Source organism: Zosterops lateralis, assembly GCF_965231275.1.
Source record: "Zosterops lateralis genome assembly, chromosome: 19".
Classification (NCBI taxonomy): domain Eukaryota; kingdom Metazoa; phylum Chordata; class Aves; order Passeriformes; family Zosteropidae; genus Zosterops; species Zosterops lateralis.
In genome coordinates, this window is record NC_139779.1 from 10,453,916 (window position 1) to 10,476,501 (window position 22,586).

Here is a 22,586-nt window from a genome sequence, read left to right on the forward strand (position 1 = left end):
TTTGTCATCACAGTTAATAGTTTTACTGAGCATCCCAAGTTCAGATAATACTGCAGTCATAGTGAAGAGCTTTCCTGCTCAATTATAATTTGGAAATATATGTGATTACCAAGAATAATAATGCTTTTTCACACAACCATAGCAGAGCTTTTCATAAACACTAATTCCCTCAGCTTTCAGTTGCTCTGCTTCTGAGGTATGTGATTACCATCACACATTTTAGGCCACATTTTTCTAGGACTTCCTCACAAATTTGAACACAGTGTGCTTTGTATTGTCTTTGGATAAGAAAGTGCAAAACATCTGATATCCTATTTGTGAGAACTAAGACATAAAATAATTCACAACCAAAAGTACTGGCACCTTCCAACTAGCACCTTCATCTCTCCTTTCCCCAGCCAAAAGTATAAAAATATTATTCCACCTGACAGGTGTAATTCTTTTACCTCGTATTCTTGAGGTCTATGATGGCAGGTCTGGATCTTGCTTTATGTGAGAATTTTCTTCTGTTTTTGTGTTATCTGTTAAGAAAAAACAGTAGTGAATGAAAAAAGTGGAACTTCCCTACCAATGTTGTTACTGTTGTACTTAAATAAAAATTTATAAAAACATGAGAAGCATTCATTATCTTTTTAATATCTTTTTTAATTTTAATAATAATAAATAAAAGCACATTCACTGCAATCCGATTCTGTGGAAATTACCATTTCCACTGCAATGTAAAGCAGCTTAGGATCTTAGAGCAGTCTTGTTCTTAATGAATGGAAATAAAATTGGCATTAATAGGACTGCTGCTCTCAGGCAGAAATTCCATCCAGACCTCACTGCCAGCTATGCAGGCAAACTTCACTTGGCTGTACATGCAGACATGCACACATTTGAGTTAAGCAGACTATATTAATAAACAGATACTGAATTGCCTTTACACATTGCCCCCACTAATCTTTCTGCCCAGTTCACTCATCATCTGTAAAAATCAAATCAAGGACCACACCAATGACACCAGCTTGAAGAAAGCAGAGGCACTTTCCATGGATGTTTAACAGCTATTAAAGGGTTGCACATCATTTCTCAAAATGAAATGGCTCATCATGAGCACCTTATACCTAGGACATGACTGCTAGTGACATCTGCCAATAAAATGCAGAACTCCATACCCCACCCCTCCTGCAAGGACACGAGTCACACTCTGCATCACCTGGTAGTACTGTGGCTGCTGCTGGTGCTGATGATGGTGCTTCTGCTTCAACTTCATCTAGCAGCTCTAAGAATAGACACGATCATTGTTTTACTTCACAATGAAAATGGTTAACATGCAACACAAGGATAATGTTTGAATCTGCAAATCCTGAAACTTGTCACATGAACAGGTTACTGACACTGAATTGATTGAGATGCAGGTCAATTTTTCTGTTACAAGAAAAACATTCCCTGTCTTGCCTGTGAGCACCAAAAATTTCCTCTTAAGCTTCCACATGTTCTTCAGATGAAGAATAAAACATCATACTTATATGCAGTTGGCTCAGAGCCTTTCAGTCATTTATCTTGGTATCTATCAGTATAAGATCATTTTGATCATAATTAGTGAACACAGATAATGCCCAAACCTCATATGGTCCATGACCAATCTGCTCCCCCAGTCCCAACACAGTTGACAACTTAAGCTGAACTGACAACACTTCAATGTATTCTTTCATTTCTACGTGAATTCCCTGGAAATACTATTACACATTTACTTGCCTGGAAGGCTCCCCCTTGCTAAGAGACCTCTCTCTCACCTCAGAAATGCACCTAGGTCTGTGAGCACGTCAGTGGGAGTCACTGGCTACACCATCTTGAGAACATCTCATACTTGCAGTGCATAGACCTCAGCTTGTTAGCTGGAATACACTGGTGGCTGAATGTATTTGAAGAAACACTGAGTTGCCAAGGCTCAAGCTGGGTAAGGCCAGTTTGTGACAGGTTATTTGGCTTCTGAATTTCTAATCTGACGTTGGCTTGCAAAGAACATGACACAAGGGACACTGTAGTGACAAGTCTTTGTCATTTATTTTTCCTCCTAAATTACATTGAACAACCAGGTCACAATTATTTTAGCAACCAAAATACTATGCCTGTCCCTCCCACTAGCCCAAACAATTTCATTGTCAGGGCAAAATTGGTCATGGCACTTCAGCTAACTACAGTCTGCCTCTCTAAAAAGTTATAGTTTCAGCAGAATGCAGAATTTTTCACTGGAACAGGGTTCTGCAGGTACTGGAAAGCTGTTGCTTACTAACTGCTACTGTGATGGATTTAAACCTGCAACATAGGACTTCTCATGTAAGTGTGTTGCTCAGTAACGATCCTAAATTTGTTTGGACCTCTGCAGCTGAAAAATACAAAATCAGAGTCCTGCATTTTCATATCAAGTCAATGCTAATCTTATGCTGTTTAAATGTAAATTTACTCTGCTGCCCTCAAGTTAACTGTACATACATGTTTAGTCAGGAAATCCTAATGAGAAATACATAGTCAAGAGTTATACAGAGACCTTAACAACTCGGGGCCTCTGCTACTAAGACACAATGTAGAAAATAAATCTTGGTAGGTTACAAAAACACATTTGTCATCAGTGTCTCATAAATACTTACGATCGTTAATCACCAGTCCTGGAAATGGTCTGGAAAAAAAAAAAAGATTCTAAAATGCACTGCATGGTGTTTCCTCCCAATATAACCTCCCCATATCTTCTATAACAGAGGTCATGCCAAAAAACTAAAAGAAAGTTAATTAAAACAGAAGGAATAGCAGCTCTAGGGCACTTCGGCTCTTCAAAACTAGCATTTTGAAAGGTAACATATATGGGAAGAGCTAAACCCTTCCCTCAGTCATTGCTACTTAGCAAGGGGTCACCTCTTCTTCAGGGTTTAATTCAAAAACATATCAAAGTTCTTTTGGTTAGAACATGTCATGATTAAGGGTTGGGAATTTAGATCCCTTAGTAAAATTTATTTAAGAAATTTCTCTCTCTAAAGTTAAACTGAAACTTTTTAACTCTTATGAAGTTATCTATGATTTGAGAAGTTACAGGAACTGATCAATTTTTATTTTCAGCTCCTCATTAGAATGATTCCAAGGTTGATCTGCTTCATGCATACAAATTAACACTGGAGATGTGTGTGTGTGTCTATATATGCCTATGGAGATATACACATACAAATGAAATTCCCTTATACTGTAATTGGACAATATTCTATTTTTAAATATTGAATAGAAACCAATGAGCTCTGGACTTGTCTCAAAACTTGGTATTATGTCTGGGAGAGCAAGGCCCAGGAAACTAGGACTTTTGTGCACATTATGATTAGATTTTAACTCAAAATACAGCTTGCTGTAATATGCAGTATTAGTTATATGCCTTTTGTCATACTAAATTGGACATGTCCTCCTTCATTCATGCTAGGAACATCTGGGCTTCATTTGACCTGATATATTGTTATCCAAAAAGAGCCAACACCTATTTAAAGATGTACTACAACTTCTATTCTCTCGCATTTATTCCAGCTACGGAGCTGTATTCACGATCTAATTAATGGCAACTACATACCTAACGACAGTAAACTTGATAGACTCTGCTGATTCCAAAATCTTCCTCATTGAGTTCATTTCCAGATAACTGGGTGCTTTAAATGCCACACCTGGAGGCATTCCATCCACCAATATACTGCCAGGATTGTTAGTGATTTTTCTGTATGGAACTTTCACAGGAAAATTCATACCAATGGCTTCACCTAAGTGAGAGAGGTCATGTTTATTTTCAAGCCTACCGTATTTATGATTACACTGAAGAAAAAGTCCTCAGATGATTAAGAAAAACAATTTCTATCAGATCTAAAACTATGAAAATTCACTTGAAAATGAAACAATGACAGTGTTATAAATGAGGTTTTGGATTACACTCATGAATATTACTATGAGAGCATTAGTCACAACTCCAACACTGACAGTTCAACATATGAAGAACACAGATTCTGGTCTTAGAGAATGGTATAGAACAGAACATAAAAAAGAGATAGCTACATGAAGGAAAACAAAGCATTTCTTGCAATGCTATGAAAAACAATTTAATGCAGTACAAGGGAAAGAATTTCAGATAAGGAAACCCAAGTCATTACTACTGTACAATGCAAAGTAAAAAAAAAAAACAAAAACAAATGAAACTATACCCAGCAAAAAGGTTAAATAGCATATTTACAATTACTCTAATCCCAAGTATTAAGAGATCAGGATTAGGAAGCCCTGAGAAGCACCATGGACTGCCAGCAAAATAAATACTTCATCCATGCTGACACAGAAAACAGGAAAAGGGAAGGGGAACCATGAGGCAATCTAGACTCTAAGGACTTAAAACTTTGTTTAAAACACCAAACTGCCTACATCACTTACAAAAAATTCTTTTTGGAGTCAAAGCACAACATTCATACACAATTCTCAAATTTGTTCATTTTAATGATCATATATATAATTCACTGTGAGGGAATATTCATACAGTAACTTCAGTATGAACAACATTAATTGCACTCACACCTATATAAAAATGGGGAGTAAGAAGCAATTACCAAATTTCTGGCTAAAAAGATCATTTACTTGCTCTCTCAATTGTCTGGCATTTTCTACTCTTGACAGTCGCTCACTTTCATCACCTGGAAGAAATTGTTAGAATAGCATGAAAATTAAGCACAAATTTTCCCCCCTGAAGATTGTTTATCCCTGCATGTTTACTCAAAGCAAGTAAGAGCTCCTAAACAAGCACTGTTTTTGTTCCTCATTTTAGTAGTAACACCGAATTGCAGAAATACACAAAAATAGATTGGTTGCTAAAGAATTACAGAATCCTAGAATGGTTTAGTTTGGAAGAGACCTTAAAGATAATCCAGTTCCAAACCCCTGCCATGGCCAGGGACACTTTCCACTAGATCAGGTTGCTCCAAGCCCTATTCAATCTGGCCCTGAACACTTCTAGAGCTGAATCTAGAGATGTCTAGAGATGATTTTGTGAGGTAAATTAAACCAACAAATTGTGTTTTACTTTCTTACGGAAGATAGAATGGTATGTAAAGGTAAAAGCAAAGTGATCATTCAGTAGATGGCCATAGGAGACAACAAAAAAAGCAGTAATTGGTGTTAGGACAAAGCAGTTTAGCTTGCATGGTGATTCAGTTCAGTTCAAGTACTGACATCTGGAAGTTGCCAAGAACTGCAAATCAGTATTTCATTTATTGCATCATAGAAATGTGGATACTTCTTAACAGGTGGTTGAACTAAGAATATTCTAGAGATGTCACTGATGAGATATATTAATGAGTGTTAGGTAATTAACATCTCAGAAAAACCAAAACGTAACTTATGTTCTTTCTTGACTGTATTTCAGCAAACTAGCCTGACTAGGAAAAAACTTTATCAAACTAAACAGATATCATGGAGAATATAAGCACAAGTAGTCTGATGTGAAACCAGCCAGTATACACACCTGGTATGGTGACTTGAACGATGTTTAGGTCTTCAACACCTTCAGCTTTGTTCACTACTGTGTTTTTTGAGGTCCTTGCTGTATTGGCTTTACTGCAGGAATTATTTTTTCCTAAGAGGATTAATTTAGAAAACATTTATAGAGAGCTCAAAATCTTCAGTCTCATCTATAAAGAAAATATTGCAAAACAACAAATATTGTCAAAATTTTCAAAGAGGACCTAGTTTCAGTTTCAAAATGGGAGCATTTATTTCATAACCTACCTACCTGACACAACTTTCTACTGGCTATCTGTACTCCTGTCTCTGGTGCATGTGTCATTTAGATGATCTACATACTAGGAGCAAATAATTTATCTCTACACCTGAATAACTCCTGTGAATCCTACATTACTGGTTACATTTTAAAAGAATGTAGTAAAGAATACATTAGAGGCACAATTATTTGTTAATAACTTGAAAAAATTAATACTCCCTTGTTAGAGCTATATTTAAGCTGTAACTGGTAAGTGCTTTTACAATCTTAAAAACAAACAAGCAAACAAACCAAGCAACTGCAACGTAGAATAAATCTTTCAGGAATTTATTAATGCCATGCTGCTCTCATAATTAAAATCTAACCTTTGAAATAAACTGTTATCTAGAAAGTTAAGCAGTTGCAAAACTCACTTTGGTGGCTTGAATCAGAACCTTCTTTGTCAGCCTTCTTGAGCTTCTCAGGGCTGCAAACAGATTGAACATTTTACATACAATAATGAAATTATAACATTAACATTAAAGAAAATCCCATTTTCTATGAACGGTAACTAAGTGATATCCTCTCAGCCAAACAGACAGTCAAAAATGCAATGACTGAAGAGGCTCCATAACTTCACATAATCTTAGACTGGTTTGGGTTGGAGGGAACCTAAAGCCCATACACAGTTTCTTGCCCCTGCCATGGGCAGGGACACCTTCTACTAGACCAGGTTGCTCAAAACCCCATCCAACCTGGCCTTGAACAATTCCAGGCATGGGGCAGCCACAGCTTCTCTGAGCAACCTGGGTCAGGGCCTCATCACCCTCCCAGTGAAAATTTCTTCCAAATATCTACTTTAACCCTGCTCTCTGTCAGTTTAAAGCCATTCTCCCTTGTTCTATCACTACATGTCCTTGTAACTTCTCTTGCCGCTGTCTCTGCACTGGCACAGGAGTATCTAAACCCATTCCAGGCAAAAGAAAATTCTTAGAGCCCTCATTAAAATAATCTCCACTCCTAGCTCTCACTACACAACCAGCAAACTTTATGGGTAGCCCATTAGTGCTCCTTGCAGTAGGAACTACACTAGTGATGTGATTGATAATTGTGATGGATTAAGAAATATGGACTTGCTCTTCCACTCACAATAAAGTCTAAGAGTCTTTCAGAACAAAGGGATTATTGTACCTTGTTCCACTTGCTCAAGAGCTTTCTGATCATTTCATCAAGTACTAAAAATATTCCAGTGTGTGTTTTATAGACTAATTTAGCAACTTGGCAACACAATTCCATTTTTCGGTCTACATTTCAATTCTCATAGAACAGATTACCAAAGACATATGGGAGCCTTACTTTTTAATGATAAATCTTATTTTTGATTTATTTCTCAGGATCTTCTCTAGTCTTGGAATCCCAAAAGTTGAAGGTTGGCGGAAGGGCACGCCCTCAGGTAATCCCTCCACGTAGAAATCATCAGGGGAGGAATCAAACAGTGCATAGGGCACCTTCCTCGGCTCACTGAGTCCCAGCGCTTCCCCTGAAATGAAACAGAGCAGGAAAGGCACCAGGTGTGTAACTGATGTGCATAGAAATAGAATATCTCTGGTATAAATGAAATAGAGTAATTGGCACATACATATTCTATTAGGTAGAATCAGCACATTTTGCCTTTTTTGGTGACAGCTATGAGGATGCAGGAAGAAAATCAACAGTTTCAAATGTAACTCATTCTGTTGCAGTAAATCTCACCATAATTTGCTGAAATTTAGTAATTTGCAGCCAGCTCATGCCACTGGCTTGGTCTGAATACAAGGCTATCCTATTTGTAGGCCACTTTGTTGAAGGTAATGCATTCTGCCTCTTTCTGTTCTAGAGAACAGCACCAAAGGCAGGTGAGATTAGTGCACTTCTTCAAAAACCCACACTCAGAAGAGTAAAGAGAAGTTACGTTACTTCCAAAAATCACTAGTTTCCAAAGAGCCTGCACTAAAAGAAGTGCTGGAATATAATGGAGCACACTTCTCCAGATACTACCCATAACCTGTTTTGTGTCATGCAGAGTCATACAAAGTCCCATTTATAAGCAGAGTGATGAAAGCTTAAAATGATGGCCAGTATGTGGAATCACTCTGTCTGTGGATCATTAAAAAAACTGTAATCCAACTACAAGTTGTCCCTTTTCAAACCCAAGTAAAATAATCAGTGGAAATGTGACACTGGATTGCAAGTACATGAGAATGAACTCAGATGGGAAACTGTAAGGTATACAAGGATTGCAGGACCTCTGGAATAAACATATGAGCACCTCTCATACATCATGTATGAGAGGCATCATGTAAGAAAGTCATATCAGTTAAAAAAAAAAAAAAATCAATAAACATACCATATTTTTCACAAAAAAGATTTTCAACTTTCTCCTTTAAGTAATTGATTTTGGCATTCCACGCCTCTGCCAGGAAGAAATTGGAAGAATTAGAACAACAGTCTCACAATGAATCAGTCTTTGAATAACATTTTAATAAATGTTTAGTAAATTATTATGCTTGATAACCAATATACTATGGCAGTAAATGTGCTTTTTAAAAAATGGCTTCCATTCTGCAAAACTACATCCACATCAATCCTCATTTTCCTGAAGCTTTGAAAGATACTGCCAATAGATAAAGCAAAGGTGATTAAAAGTGAAATTTACTATCAGATAGCATAAAATTTACTCATCTGAACCAGCACCCAAAATAGTGGCAGAAGGTTCCTCATATGTTCAGTGATGCAGCCCTGAAACACATGCCTCTTTCCTGAGAACTTTAATCTCTAGCACAGTTTCTACTTTAGTGGTGAAATTAAATGTCCATCTAAACAGGCATTTTGTTTCTGACAGCCACCAGAGCAATTACTAAACTTGGTTTACTTGTGGCTGCACTAAGTAGGCCATGGCTGGTCTACAAAACTAAAACCTCAGTCTAAAGTTTAAAAAAGTTGCAGATAAATAAAAAAGCCTAGGTCTAACAGCAACAGGAAAGTCCAAGAAAACTATATGCAACTCTGAATATGAATACCACTCGTGCCAAATCAGTATCTCATTCATTCTCAACTGGCTCAGTAGGAGTAAATAATTCCTTTCTTATATATTTTATGACCACACAGCTAAAAATAAAGCATAGGGAACAAAAAGGATAAAGCAAATAACAATAAATTCCTACACGAACATAAGCAAATAAACTCAGAATGTAAGTATGCAGAAAAAAAGTTTTACCGAGACACAACTACTTACAGTTACTTTGAATGCAGTCACTCATCTCACTTGACAATGAAAAATTTTTCTGGATTGCAAATTGACCCTGCTTTCAATTAGAGATTTCAGTTCCAGAGCACTGCACTAACAGGCCTGGACCTCCATGGCCAAAAAGCTCTGGCCTACATTCATGAACACAACTACGTGACTTTCAGTCCTGTCCAGCTTTTCCTTTACTGATTTTCCAGAACTGGAGAGGTCAATCACGGCAATCATGCATAATCACCTCAGACAGGTCATGGCTTACTACTGTTAGTTCAAATCCTTCCTGGTCCCTACATTCCACCTAGGTATCTCTGCACACTGATGTCAGTATCTCAAATTTGTGGAGGGCTTATGAAATTTATGCACAGTATCACATCTCAGCTGTGTTTATGCACTTCGCACCAGGAAAGCTCTTAAAGGGTCTGCAGCATTGTACAGTAACAGACTAGGAAAAATCTAAAACTGACTCTGCACCTGAATCACTAAGATCTAATGGATCAGCATACTCAACATATCATCCAGGATTTCTCTACTGCAGATCACTCCACATAATGAAGAACTGAATGTACACAAAAGTGAGAACTTCATTAACTAACTGTACATCAGAACATGAATATCCATACATCTGATATGTCATCTAGATGTTCCATACCAACATTAAAAGAATGCATGTGTGCTAATTCCCCCAACACTTACCAAAAGAAAACTCTCTTCCTTGTTGCTTTGCATTTGTCGTGGGGCCATTGTTTTGAGGCTTCGGTTGAGCATCTGTTGTTTGTGCCTTTTTAGGACCTATGAAGATACATTACACATATAACTCAGAGAGCAGAAGCAAGACATCAAACAAAAACAACAATGCATCAAACTTGATTACTAGAGAAATCTTAAATTCTGAAACAAGAATAGAATTTTTTAAAAAGCCTTTAGGAAGTTCTAGAGTTGTATTTAAGCATTTAATGCTACTGACCACATCTATAATTTCTCTGCTCAGGACTACATCAGTTCCCACATCTCTGCTTGGAATAATGGCCCAAGCCAGCTGTCAAACTGCAACATTTTACCTAAGCATCATCTACACAGTATCCAGTTTGTTTCAGAAATGAAAAATAAAGTTGTTTTACACTGAAGTGCATCTGGAGCCTTGAAGTGTAACAGAGTTTGCTACATGAGATGTATGTTACTTAATGGCTATGAAAGCTTAGAAGAACAGAAAATATCAGAAAAATATAATAAAAGAACATCAGAAGAATATTTAAGGATATTTCTTCCATACTGTCATCAATAGTAACTTCAATCTCTGGAACACCTGAACTTTCTGAAGAACTTTGTGACCTTCTGGAACTCTTTGGAGTAATTCCTGGAAGCCAAAAGAACATAAGGTGTAAGCACAAATCTTGCACACCTAACAAAGGAACAGATATATTCTAAGAATTCTAACAGACTGAAGAGTCTGCACAGTAAAACCTGAACAGTACAGTGACATTCTCAATATTAAAAAGTAGGTTTAGTGCTCTTGAAAAAGACATACCTAGATTTTCCACTAACTCAGAACATAAGACACTGTTTTTTCTAAGTGTGAAGGATAGTTTTGGTACTTTTCATTATCTAAAACCCCAAAAAATTATTAACATCTGAATTTTCTACAGACAAAAGATTCTTTTATTCTTTTCTTATAAAAACCCATTATTATTTACTGCATTTCACAACTCTCAGTTCAAAATTACTGAAGCCATTAAAAGTGAAATAAAAGCTGTCAAAACTGAGTAAATTTCCTTTTCTGTACTAGAACAGTCAAGGAAAAAAGCGAATACATTTATGGTTTGAGTGTCTTTCTCAAAAAATAGCAGATTTAGAGGCTACTACACTAGATCATCCTAAATAATGCCTTTTATTTACAACACCTCTATTTTTCAACCACAAAGATCTCTCAGTCTGGTAGGGAAGCAGAAGGGAAGTATTTACAAATGGACAGCAGCAAATAGTATTTAATCGTTTACCTTTTGTCTTTAGTTTACTAGCCAGTCTTAGAGGCAAATGGGGAATGATAAGCTCAGGCCTAGAAATTGAGCAGAACAAATCCAATCAATTGCAAGACAAGTCATACAGCAAAATGTTACCAATTTCTTGGAATTCAGTTGAGTTCCAATGCACATAACATCAGCTCCCTATAATGAAATTCTGCTAGAAGCATGGATGACTCTCCATCTACTATAACCACAAAAATAAATAGAAGACATAAAGCTGTATTTTCTATTCTGCAATTTTCTTCTGGGTTTACTTCAAGCAAAAAAAGATACAGAAAAAGGAAAGAAAAAGAAGCAACAAAGCTTCCAGGTACAAGACCATTTCCCTCCCTCAATTCTTGATGTACAAAATGCACAATTTATACATCTACAGAAATTTAATGAGGAATGTATGTCCTTGTATGAGATCAAACATATGTGGAAAACATTCTTTGTGCTTCATGGAAGCAGAGTTTAGGTAGCATTTAAAGCCTAGAGTTTCTGGGAATGAAGTCAAATAACTTCAAAATCAGAGGTAAAAGTAACTGGATCACAAACTTACTTCTTAATAGTAAATTTGATTTTGTCACTCCCACGGATGATTCTTTCAAGGCGTGGAATTCCAAACCACGTAGGACTCCGGAAGGAGACTCCGTCTGGCAAGCCTTCAACAACCAAGGAAGTTGGGTTTGATTCAAATACAGCATAGGGAATGTTCACTTTTGAAGCTTCTGAAAATCCCAGAGCTTCGGCTGAAAATAAAGATTAAACGATAGATTACAAACTTTAATGGGTGGAATTTTATCTCATGTGATTTTAAGACTCTGCTACTCAAAGCTAACAAGCCTCCTGCAAAAAAAATAGAAATATTTAAATACATTTAAACAGATTGCCTATTATTTTCAGTAGAGTAACTGCAAATGGGAACTTGGCCCATCTTGTTACAGATAATATCTAATATAGGCCTGCAGTGCCTAACGTTTTATTTGGAGAAGTTCATCCAAAGCTTTTGTACAGTCATCTCATCACACAACTGGAAATATTCCGGCTTAGGATGCTCTTACAAAAACATTTACATCAGTTATAGGAAAGGGTAAGTAAAACATAGGTAAGAGGAGTCAAGATTTCTATACCTGTCCTAGTATACTTCAGATGCTTAAGTAATACAGTAACATTTAACAGATGAGTTTTAAAATGCAGCAGCATTACAGAACAGTTCATTTAGCGTTTAACTTACCAAACTTCACACGAAATATATCTTCTACTTGGTTTCTTAGCTTTGTGATCTTGGCATTCCAATCATCTTTCGCTGAAAACCAGAAATAGGTATCAGAGAATCACCCAGCTCTAGATACAGAGGTACATTTGAATGTACTTCTTTCAACATGAGAACATGAAAACTAACAACACATTCACATCTGATTAGACAGGGACACACAATGAGTAATGATTATTAATAGCAGCTTAAATAATTAATAGCAGCTTATGTAATTACCTCTACATAATCAAAAATCTGGTTAAATGTAGTTACAAATTTCAAACTCTGACCCTAACAGAACATCTTGTTATTCAGATGCAGGAAGAAATTATTTTAGTGGTTCTTACAAAACTGGAATTTGACAAATTAATCATAGTGTATAATAACACTCTTTAGAGTAGAACATGAGGATTTAAAGAATGTTTTGCTAAACATTTTGATTAGCATTTAAAAAATCATCTTCATTTAAAAAAACATCTTCAGTCCTATTCCCTATTGTAAATAAAAGTCAATTATAGGAGTGCTAGCCAGTGCAGACAATTTGTAGCTTAGATAGAGAAGAAAAGAATGTCCAATAAAAAGCACTTTTGCTTTCTAACAAACTGCATTGTAAAGGTTTTGCATGGCCTGGTTTATAGGAGCAGGGTAGGTCACAGGGGTGGCTTCCATGAGAACCTGCCAGAAGCTTCTTCCATGCCCTGGTGGCTCCAAAGATGGACAAGCCACAGGTCAAGGCTGGGCCAATTAGAAATGGTGGCAAAGCCTCTGTGATAAAAGATTTAAGAAGAAATATGAACCAAAAAAGCGGTGGTGCAGTTGTAGTTGCTGCCAGAGAAAAGCAGAATGAGATCATGTAAGAGGAACAACTGCGCAGACACCAAAGTCAGTGAAGAACAAGGGGGAGGAGCTGCTCCAGGTATCAAAGCCATGATTCCCCTGTGATAGTACAGGGTTAAAATGATTTCTGGACAGCAAGGCCTTGAGAAAAGAATGTTAGCTTTACTGTAGCCAGGATGGTATTTTCATGTTATTGTCTTAACCAAATCAAGTATGACTTTGCCTGGGTAATAAATCAGAGGAGGGGGGGGATGAGAGTGATTTTTGTGGTTGGTAATTAACACATAGGCCCTGGAAACAAAGGTTAGGTTTTTCTTTACTAGGCCATGTGAAACTGCACCTGCATAATCATGATATGATGCATGATATGATTGTTAATTGTAACGATTGTTTGGTAATTAAATATGGTTATTATCTTAAACAAAAATCATGAGAAACAATATTTACAAAATTCATGCTTGGATAACATCAATGTATACAATAGAACAATATGAGTTTAATAACTAACATTATATAGTTATATAATGAAAGGGTATAAAAACGTCCATTTCTAATCCATGTCGGATCAGATTTAGGTCTGTGTCCTGTACCCCTGATTCCCTGAGCTCTTCAATAAAAGCACCTGCATATAATCATTCTGTGATTATGTGTTTCAACACTAACACCTGCAGCCCATGGTGCAGTCCATGGAGAGGCAGCTGTGCCCCTGCAGCCCATGGAGGAGCCCATGGCAGAGCAGGTGGATTTTGGAGGAGGCTGTGAGCCTGTAAGAGACCCATGGAGAGAGGGGCCCTGCTCCCAAGCTGGAGCAGCCTGTCTTTTAAGGACTGCACCCCATGGAAGAGTGACCCATGCTGCAGCAGTTTGAGGGGGGCTGTTGCCTGTGGGATGGACTTGTGTTGCAGCAGTCTGGGGGAGGACTGGTGCTCGTGAGATGGATCCATGTCAGAGAAGTGTCTCCTGTGGGAGGGATCCCATGCTGCAATGACTTCTCTCCCTGAGCAGCAGGAGAAGCTATGGGTGATAAACTGACCATGGCCCCCATCCTCCTACACAGCTGGGGTATGAGGCAGAGCTGCAAGGAGGGAGGGGTGAGGGGAAAGTGGTTTTAAGAGTTAATTTTACTCCTCATTATCCTGTTCTCATTTTGTTAGCAATAAATTCACCTTATATTTCTAAGTTGAGGCTGTTTGGCCCATGGTGGTATTTAATGAGGAATCTCTCCCAGTCTTTATCTCAACCCATGAACCCATCATTATATTTTCTCTCCTCTGTTCAGCAACAGAGAGGAGTGAGTGAGCAGTGGGTGCCTGGCATCTGGCCAATGTCAACCCATGGCATCATACTTCATTACTTTTCATTACAACTGACAAATAACAATTAACTGCTACTGAGCCAAACAGATTCCAAGCTGTCAGAGACATGCAGGAGGAAAGCTATATCTTTTTTTTTTTTTGTTTCCAAATCATACTTTTGATTAATTTATTATCTATTTTGCTTATTTCTAGTGTCTTATACTTCCATGGGAAGATGCATTATTTTTTTTTAACAGTCTGGCACACTTATTTGATAGATTTCACAGGTAATTAACACCCTTCACGTGTGTTTATACTTACTCACATGTTTTAGTCCTAGTGGCAAAGGAATCAGACTGACTAATTTATTTTAAAAAATTGTTATTAACAAACTATCTGTTGATGGCACAGGATTACTGTTTTCCAAAATAATAATATTTTGCTTGAAAAAGTCTAATATTCTTTAGCAACATTAAGTTTGTATCTGCAGTTATAAGATCCTTTGTCTGGGAAAGTGGTTTTCACTGGGCTCTCAGTCCAGGAGAACATTTGCTGTGTTAATCTCTCTGATCTTAGACCCTGGACCCCAGCAAGCATGGTGGGCAATGGTAATTCCAGAATCACCTATAACTTAGTGAAAAATACAGTAGAATATCTAGTAGAAAAAGTAAGTATTCTGTACATTCCAACAGTCTCAGGTTCAAGAATCGTCATTATTCGCCTTTTCTTTCAGAAAGTGGATTTTATTAGCTGGATTTTTTTACTGCTGTCACTGGCACACGCTGTTACGACTTGGCAGAAAACCCAAACTTGATGCTGCTTTTTCTTGCTCCACAAGAAAAACAGCTTTTTGTATTTAACTACCCTCTTACTGAATATGAGTTTTTTCCTAAGACACAAAAAAAAAAAAAGCTGTAACACATTGTGATGATGTAAGGTGACTGCTGCTTGCATGATTAGTAAATCATATTAAATCATATCCTTTCTTTTAATTTTTTTTCTCCAGCAAGCTGTGTGTGTGTGTAAAAACATAGGAAGCCCTGAATCTTGGCTTGTGTTCTTACCACAAGCAGATTCAGACTCCTAAAAACCCCAGTGAGGTCTGGATTGTACATTCCTGTAGTAAGAAAGCACCAAGACACTTTAATTCAGGGCATTCAGAAATAAACCCCAAACTGATTCTTCTCCCTGTTAAAGGCACCTCATGCTTTCAAGAAATCCCTACAATCCCTTACCAAGAGAGACCTCAAAGAGCCCAGGGTCAGCTGTGAAATCCCAAGGGACTCCAGACCTTTGATTCAGGCCAGGACAGAAACTCCAGTTCTCTGGGGCTCTGAAGGTGACCCAGTCCCAGTTATTCAAAGGCAGCTGGGAATGCACCAGGAGTTCACAATCCAGGAAACCATCCATGTTCACAGTGATCAGTTTATTCCTTAAAACCCTCATGAAGAATGCCAGCACATGCCAGCACACTCATCACACATGGGTTACTTCTTGAAAAATGCTGCACTGATCTAGGTGCATTTCCCCCTCAAACACTTCATTTCCACTTGGAGATGGTACCTGTCTTACCTTGACTGCTCGACTTGAGATGAACAACTTCGGTTGAAGTGTGAGTTAGAAGCTCTGGCCTGAAATGAGGACACAAACAATCTGCTTAGTCCTGACATAAATTAAATACTACTAACTATTATGACATGAATTGAGGAGTTTGAATTTTTCTGTTATGTTTTTCACACTTGTCAACATGCTAACACATACACAAAACATATTCTGAAATATTTGTCAGGATTGCAAATGCCCACTTTATGATGCAGAACATTTAATTTGCCTATTTGGTAACTAGAGATCAAATGCTCCACGACTTAATGAAACCAAGTGCTTGACTACACACAGGGCGTTTGTTTTGATTCTTTTTTTAAAAACCCTCCATTTTTAGACTTACCTTTTGATCACAAATTTTATTCTGTTGGCCACTTGAATTATTTGTTCAAGGCAAGGGATTCCATACCAGGAAGGACTCCTAAAGGGAACATTGTCTGGCAGCCCTTCAACGCAGAGGTCCATTGGATTAGCTTCAAATTTCTTGTATGGAACAGCTTTGGGCTCATTGCACCCCAAAGCCTGGCCTATTGGAACAAAATACATCCAGTAACTGGAGAGATTGGCCAATCAACCTTCATTAAAAGCTAGCTGATACCAATTCCACAGGCTGTTGCAATTGTGATCTTAAAATGTGGAACAACATGGACATTTAAATCCAACAGAATGTGGACATTTAAACAAAACAGAACCCAACTCTGCACATAAAAATGTAAAAAAATGGCTATATTGTATGATGTTGCTATTGGGCAGTCACAATACCACACTGGACTGCTCACTGGGGCATAATACATTTGTTTTATTCAAAGTTGTTAATTTGTTATAGAGTACCATGAAAAATTTTATTCTAGCTCTTATGAAGTTGACTATTTTTTTCATATTGGACAGAACATAAAACTTCACCCAGAAATGTTTTAATACTAACTATGATGATATTGCAGTGGATATAAGTGAACAGCTGTTTTATTCACCACCAAAGGAAAAAATCCAAACAGGAACGAATCAAAAGCAATAAGAGGAGCCGTATATGTAAGACTTTTTTTTTTTTTTTTAACTATGAATTTACATTGTATAAGCAGTAACAAAAACATTCTTTTTCATTGAACTTCCAGCATTTTAAATACTTGAAAAAAATCTGAACAAAAGTCTCATTCACACAGATGTTCAAAGAAAGGAATGAAAGCAACGTTCAAGAAATACAAAGCCCTAAAGAAAAGAAAATAATAATACGGTACTTACCATACTTTTTACAGAAAATTTGATCTACTGTCTTTCTCAGTTTGGTGACTCTGACATACCACTCTTCTTTCACTGTATTTGGGGCTGACACAGAAAAAAACAACATTCCCTAATTAATTTGGTTATATTTTCAGTTATTCAGTTTATATGATGGATAATCATCCTGCATTTTCAGGTAACACATAAATGCTGTGTGTAAGAAATATGGATTCAATGTGGAACTAGAAAAAATAATCATAAAATAATGACAGAATATTAAAACTGACAAAACTCCACTGGACCAGTGACATCAGTCTTCCTACAAAATACACACAATGTATGGGCCTGAAGAACTGCAATACTTTCATCATCCACCTCCAAAAGGAAAATTCCACTTGCCTTTTCTCTGTATCTCAAGATGAACACCTAGCTAGGTTCATTGTTTATCTTTCTGCCAAGCTGAATCAAATCCACTGACAGTAACACTAGCTTGGATAACCAATGGAAAACTCTAAAGAAAAGCTAAAGAAGCTAAAGAAAATTTATATTATTTTATGTATTATTGGTAGAAGCAAATTGTAGCCACCACTAAGACTGACAAATAGGAGTACCATACTGTGCTTGTACAACTCGCACACTTGAACACTTACCGGCTGAAGTTAACTTGTTTGCTGGAACATCTGACTTCAGAAGTTCAGGCCTGAAAGATTTAAGATACATGTTTCAACAGTGGCAGACACTTTGAGAAACTAACCTCTAGCTACAGTCTCAAGTTAGGACTCACTGAAAGATCGAAACCAAAAAACCTCACAGGGGACATCATGATCCCCAGCACTGAATTCCAGCTAACACCCAAGTATTTAAAGAGCTGGCTGGATCCCAATTGACAAAACATTTTTCGTGCCCAATACCCACATCTGCTGGAGCAGTAACATTTCATGGTAACATACAGGTTCCATTCAATTTACCTCTGAGTTCTAAGATACACTTAATCAGAAACAAAGATCCAAATTAAAGTTTGAATCTCTAAAAAATAAACTTCAAAGGAGACGCTTCTGTTTCCAAAAATATATCTAATTTTATCCACAGCTGAACAAACAAAAAATTAAACATTTTGATGTTTATCACAGAGCCAAACTAGTTTTTTAGCTGCACATTTCAAAATCAATGAACACCACTTACTAATTTCTGTTAACAACTAAGACATATTTGACAAAATCAGGTGCCAGCATTGCGTAAACAATTAAATCTATGTATGATATCTGATTTTAAGTGAGACAAAAGGTAGATCTACACTTCTTCCTCTCTTCTAGTTACCTGCAAGCATTAGGATGATAGAAACTGACCATGTTCCTCTCAAATATAAGCAACTAGCACCCATGGTAAAGGCAGCATGCACAGAGGCAGGGACTGCCACTACCCCCAATTCTGAGCCTGACCATTGCAATCAGCAGATTCCTGTCCATTTCAAAAACTCTTGGATTACGCCCTACACCACTGAACACAGGAACACATCAGCTGTTACTCACTGAAGTTTCCTTTAAACTTCAATCAGTCTCTATCTGAGGTCTCCTTCATGTACACTACACAATCTACCTCCAGACACACCAAGGACACACATCCAACTAAACCACAGGAACCAGTAGCTATGTGCTGGCCTCGAGCTTGCCCTGGGAAATACTTTATACAAATACAGCCATAGACACTTTCATACAACATTCCAGCAAATTAAAAAAAAAAAAAAAAAAAAAGTATAAGCTGAAATTAGGCCAGGATCCTCAAATTGGATCAAATATCCCAAAATCAATGTTTTCAACATGTATTGCAGCTGCAGAGATCTGAACAGAACAAAGAGATCTGCCCCTGACAAGAAGTGTAAAATACTGAAAAGATCTGTCCAGAAAACTCCACCACCACTGTAAGTGTTCCACTGGTCTGATAAACTGAATTTATCAGTGAACATCAACTAAAAACTACTTCTTAGTACTGTAAATTAATAAGTCAGTAGAAACCAGTTTGGGATTCCTTGAAGAAAAATGAAGCAAAGTGGAACGAGCAGAAAACAATGAGGAATGTAGGGACACAAATGCAAAAGCCCTTACTTTTTAATGACAAAGCGGATGCGCTCCTTTGCCAGCAGGATCCTCTCCAGGCGGGGAATGCCATACGTGGTGGGACGCCTGAAGGGAATCCCTTCTGGCAGCCCTTCCACGTACAAGTCTTCTGCATGTGACTGGAAGTGTGTGTATGGGATAGTCACGGGACCTTGTGCTTTTATGGCTTCAGCTTTAGGGAAAAAGGAGAATAAACACATTAAGCTAGACTCAATTACCTGTTTGATATCACTTTGGCAAACATTATAATTAGCATACAGGCAATAACCCCTCAGCACATTTAAACATGCAAGCATTCATGTTGTGAGGGACTTTGAAAGCAAAATCACTTTTTTTCACAGTAAACAAGCTGCAGCCCTGCACACATATGCAAATCATCCTGTTTCCCCTTTATGTAAACATTTAATAACAGTGACTGTACCTGTCAGAGTGAAGATTCTCACTATTTTGGTTTTGCTTAATAGAGCATTTTGAAAGATCAAGTAATCTAGACTTAAAGATAAACCAAGCATGTTTCAGTTCACTAGCTCTGATATTATTTGTTACTACTGTTGGTTACAAGTCATTAATGCCTTGGAGTATGGGAACACGTCCCTTCATTTCAGTGAATTCCTTAAGTTTCCATGTATTTTAGAAATCCAAAGAACCACTAATGTAATAAAAAATACACTTTTAACACTGCTGAAAAAAGCATGGCCCTAATAATGAAATCTTTGAAAATGAAAAGCAAGTAACTGACTCAGCTAGAGTTGGAAAATAACCTCAACTTATTTCTTTAATCACACTAGTATCGATATACCTATCAGGCTGGCAAGAAAGCCTGGAGAATGACACAATAGTTTGGAAATACCACAAGGGCTGATTTCTTTATAGGCGCAAGGTACGTTAATTGTGTAGGCCAGGCAACAAGAACTCTATTACCATAGACTGGTCTGCAGTTTGGTACACTCTGATGTTTTCATATGAGAAATTAGCTGCAAAAAATTATTTGAGGTGAGAAAAACCAACTAAAGGCAAAATTAGAGTACAGTGATGCTCTGGCAGCATTTTTGAAAGTAGAACTATTCAGGGCACCTTTTCAAGCAACTTAATATATTATTCAGGTGGCCCACGGTTGAGATATTGTCTATGCAAAATGCTCTTATTAACTTGCAAATTCTTAAATGAAATAAAACAATTTGGATGCTAAAGGTATTTGGGTAACACACCCATTCAACCACCTGAAAGCGGAATATTTCTAGGGACTTTTGTCACAAAAATGGGAAGCTTTGAAAACACTGGTTTTTTGAAAAACATCTTAGTCTTCTATTTTGATCAGAATTAAGTATCAAAATCTTAAAAAACTTCAAGAAGAATGGTGTTTCAACTAGACTTGGTTTCAACTGGCAAATATAAGATGGCCAAAACTGAAGACAGAAAACTCATTCATAGAGATGGACATGAACCCGAAGGTGACTCTTAACAAATACACTAATAAAACCCTATTCAAACCTGCGCCAAAGGAGCTCCAGAGCAATCACCAACAGCTCTGTTGTGTATCACACCAGTCCTTCATCAACACAGATTTTTATTCCAGTCATGTACCTCTTTCAAGAAATTAACAAAAATTTTTCTCAGTCCTGGAGGTTGCTGTGGCATGTGGTAAAAGCTCAACCAATCCAGTAGACAAAGCCTCAGGGCAACAGATCAAGAATGTCACTAAAATCCAGATTCTTACCCAGCATAAACTTAAGAATATACCAGCATATCCATAAGAAAAGCTTCAGAGTAACAAAAATCCTGCCTGTTTAAATAAGTAACTAACAAGTAAGTTTTCACTTGTGAGAGTCTCTATTTTTCTTAAAGTCTCTATTTCTCTTAAATCAGTAAATGTTTCAGCCAATACTGTTTGGAGAGCCTAAGAACACCATCAGCATCACAGCCTGCAGTGAGGTTTCTTAGATTTGGAATCTCACACGTTTTTACATAGGAATTCTACTGAATGTAGGCTTTATTTTTGTGAGTCACTAAAAGGAAATCCCACTTAGTTGTCACTTAAAGCACAAAGCTATGTTTTCAGACATGTCAGTTGTAACAGATTACAGTAGCTGATAATGCTAGAATACTTTGGAGCTAGAGAAGCCAACAAATTTGAAAACCATTCTGGGAATTCTGGACATCCATAACTCATTTCTATAAATGGGAGACTGCATGTCCATACAGATAGAAAAAGATAGTCCAATACGGAATGATTTTGTGAATCAACAAAATGTTGTCATCCACAGGGAAAAGGAAATAATTTTTTAATATGACATGGCCTGCTATGGAAAATCAGGAATAGCTCAGCATTCAACAGACTCTCCACAAGAGATTTTTAGGCTGGTGTTGTGGGTAATCCAAAATATTATTGCATTCCATATGTATCTGTCTCTTTTAGACCCTGCAGCCAGAAAACAACACTGGCCGTGGGTGCTTTTAAAGTCAGCTCTCCCAGTCAGCTCAGGCTCTTTTTGTCTTGGCTTTTGCCTCTCTGGCCTCTTGGTCTTTACCTCAGGCAGAGAAGCTCCCTCTTGCCATTTGTCCTTTGGCCCCTTGACTCTGTTTTATTGCTGCAACAGTAGCAACTCAGGAACTGTACTGAGCAGTCCAAAACTGTTTCAGTGTGAATTTTGTAACTCCTGGAAGCAGCAGGGGGCTAGAGCCTGCCGGGCCAGGCTGCTGTTCCTGCTGCAGCTCACAAACAGCAGCACCAACACCAGCACAGCTCAGTGGGTGGCAGAAGGACGCACAAGGAACTGGAGCTGCACACTGAGGGCTGGAGTTCCCCAGACAACCCCAGGATTCCCACCTGCCACTAGAACTGCTTCATGAGCTCCTCCATTCCCAGGAGGGTTTCCTGCCATTACCCCTCAGTGTTTCAAGCCACGAGGTTGGTTATGGTGGCTGTCATCTTGAGAAGGGAGGAGCATACTCCACCACTCCTGATTTCCCATTGTTGCCATGGACTTCCAGACATATAGCAATTTTGTATTTAATCATTATTTACTCTTACTTTTTGCCTGCTGCTGTTTTGCTTGTTTATTAGACTGTTACTTTTTCACTTACACCTATTAGTAAGTGTAGTATTGCTGAAAAGGGATTGGTTAATACCATAAGGGGAGGTAACTCATTCCATAGTGTCTACCTCTTAAATTGTCTTAAACAGACTTAATTTTCTTACATGAACTTTGCTACATGCAAACACCAAAATTAAA

At 37.6% G+C, this 22,586-nt stretch overlaps 1 protein-coding gene across 2 annotated transcripts in view; it reads right to left on the bottom strand.

Moving 5' to 3' along the window:
- GTF2I (general transcription factor IIi) overlaps positions 1-22,586 on the bottom strand; it is an 80,287-nt gene that overhangs the window by 2,106 nt on the left and 55,595 nt on the right. For both annotated transcript variants that reach the window (XM_083875224.1, XM_083875223.1), the window contains exons 27-45: positions 19,342-19,525; positions 17,890-17,939; positions 17,261-17,344; positions 16,365-16,548; positions 15,992-16,050; positions 12,267-12,338; positions 11,592-11,781; positions 11,024-11,082; positions 10,300-10,383; positions 9,723-9,818; positions 8,133-8,198; positions 7,103-7,286; positions 6,181-6,233; positions 5,513-5,623; positions 4,602-4,685; positions 3,590-3,773; positions 2,634-2,662; positions 1,199-1,264; positions 447-521 (exon numbers count right to left, since the gene is read on the bottom strand). In XM_083875224.1, the coding sequence (XP_083731350.1) occupies positions 463-521; positions 1,199-1,264; positions 2,634-2,662; positions 3,590-3,773; positions 4,602-4,685; positions 5,513-5,623; positions 6,181-6,233; positions 7,103-7,286; positions 8,133-8,198; positions 9,723-9,818; positions 10,300-10,383; positions 11,024-11,082; positions 11,592-11,781; positions 12,267-12,338; positions 15,992-16,050; positions 16,365-16,548; positions 17,261-17,344; positions 17,890-17,939; positions 19,342-19,525 (1,898 nt within the window). In that variant the 3' untranslated portion in view covers positions 447-462. The remainder of the gene's footprint in view (positions 1-446; positions 522-1,198; positions 1,265-2,633; positions 2,663-3,589; positions 3,774-4,601; positions 4,686-5,512; positions 5,624-6,180; positions 6,234-7,102; positions 7,287-8,132; positions 8,199-9,722; positions 9,819-10,299; positions 10,384-11,023; positions 11,083-11,591; positions 11,782-12,266; positions 12,339-15,991; positions 16,051-16,364; positions 16,549-17,260; positions 17,345-17,889; positions 17,940-19,341; positions 19,526-22,586) is intronic.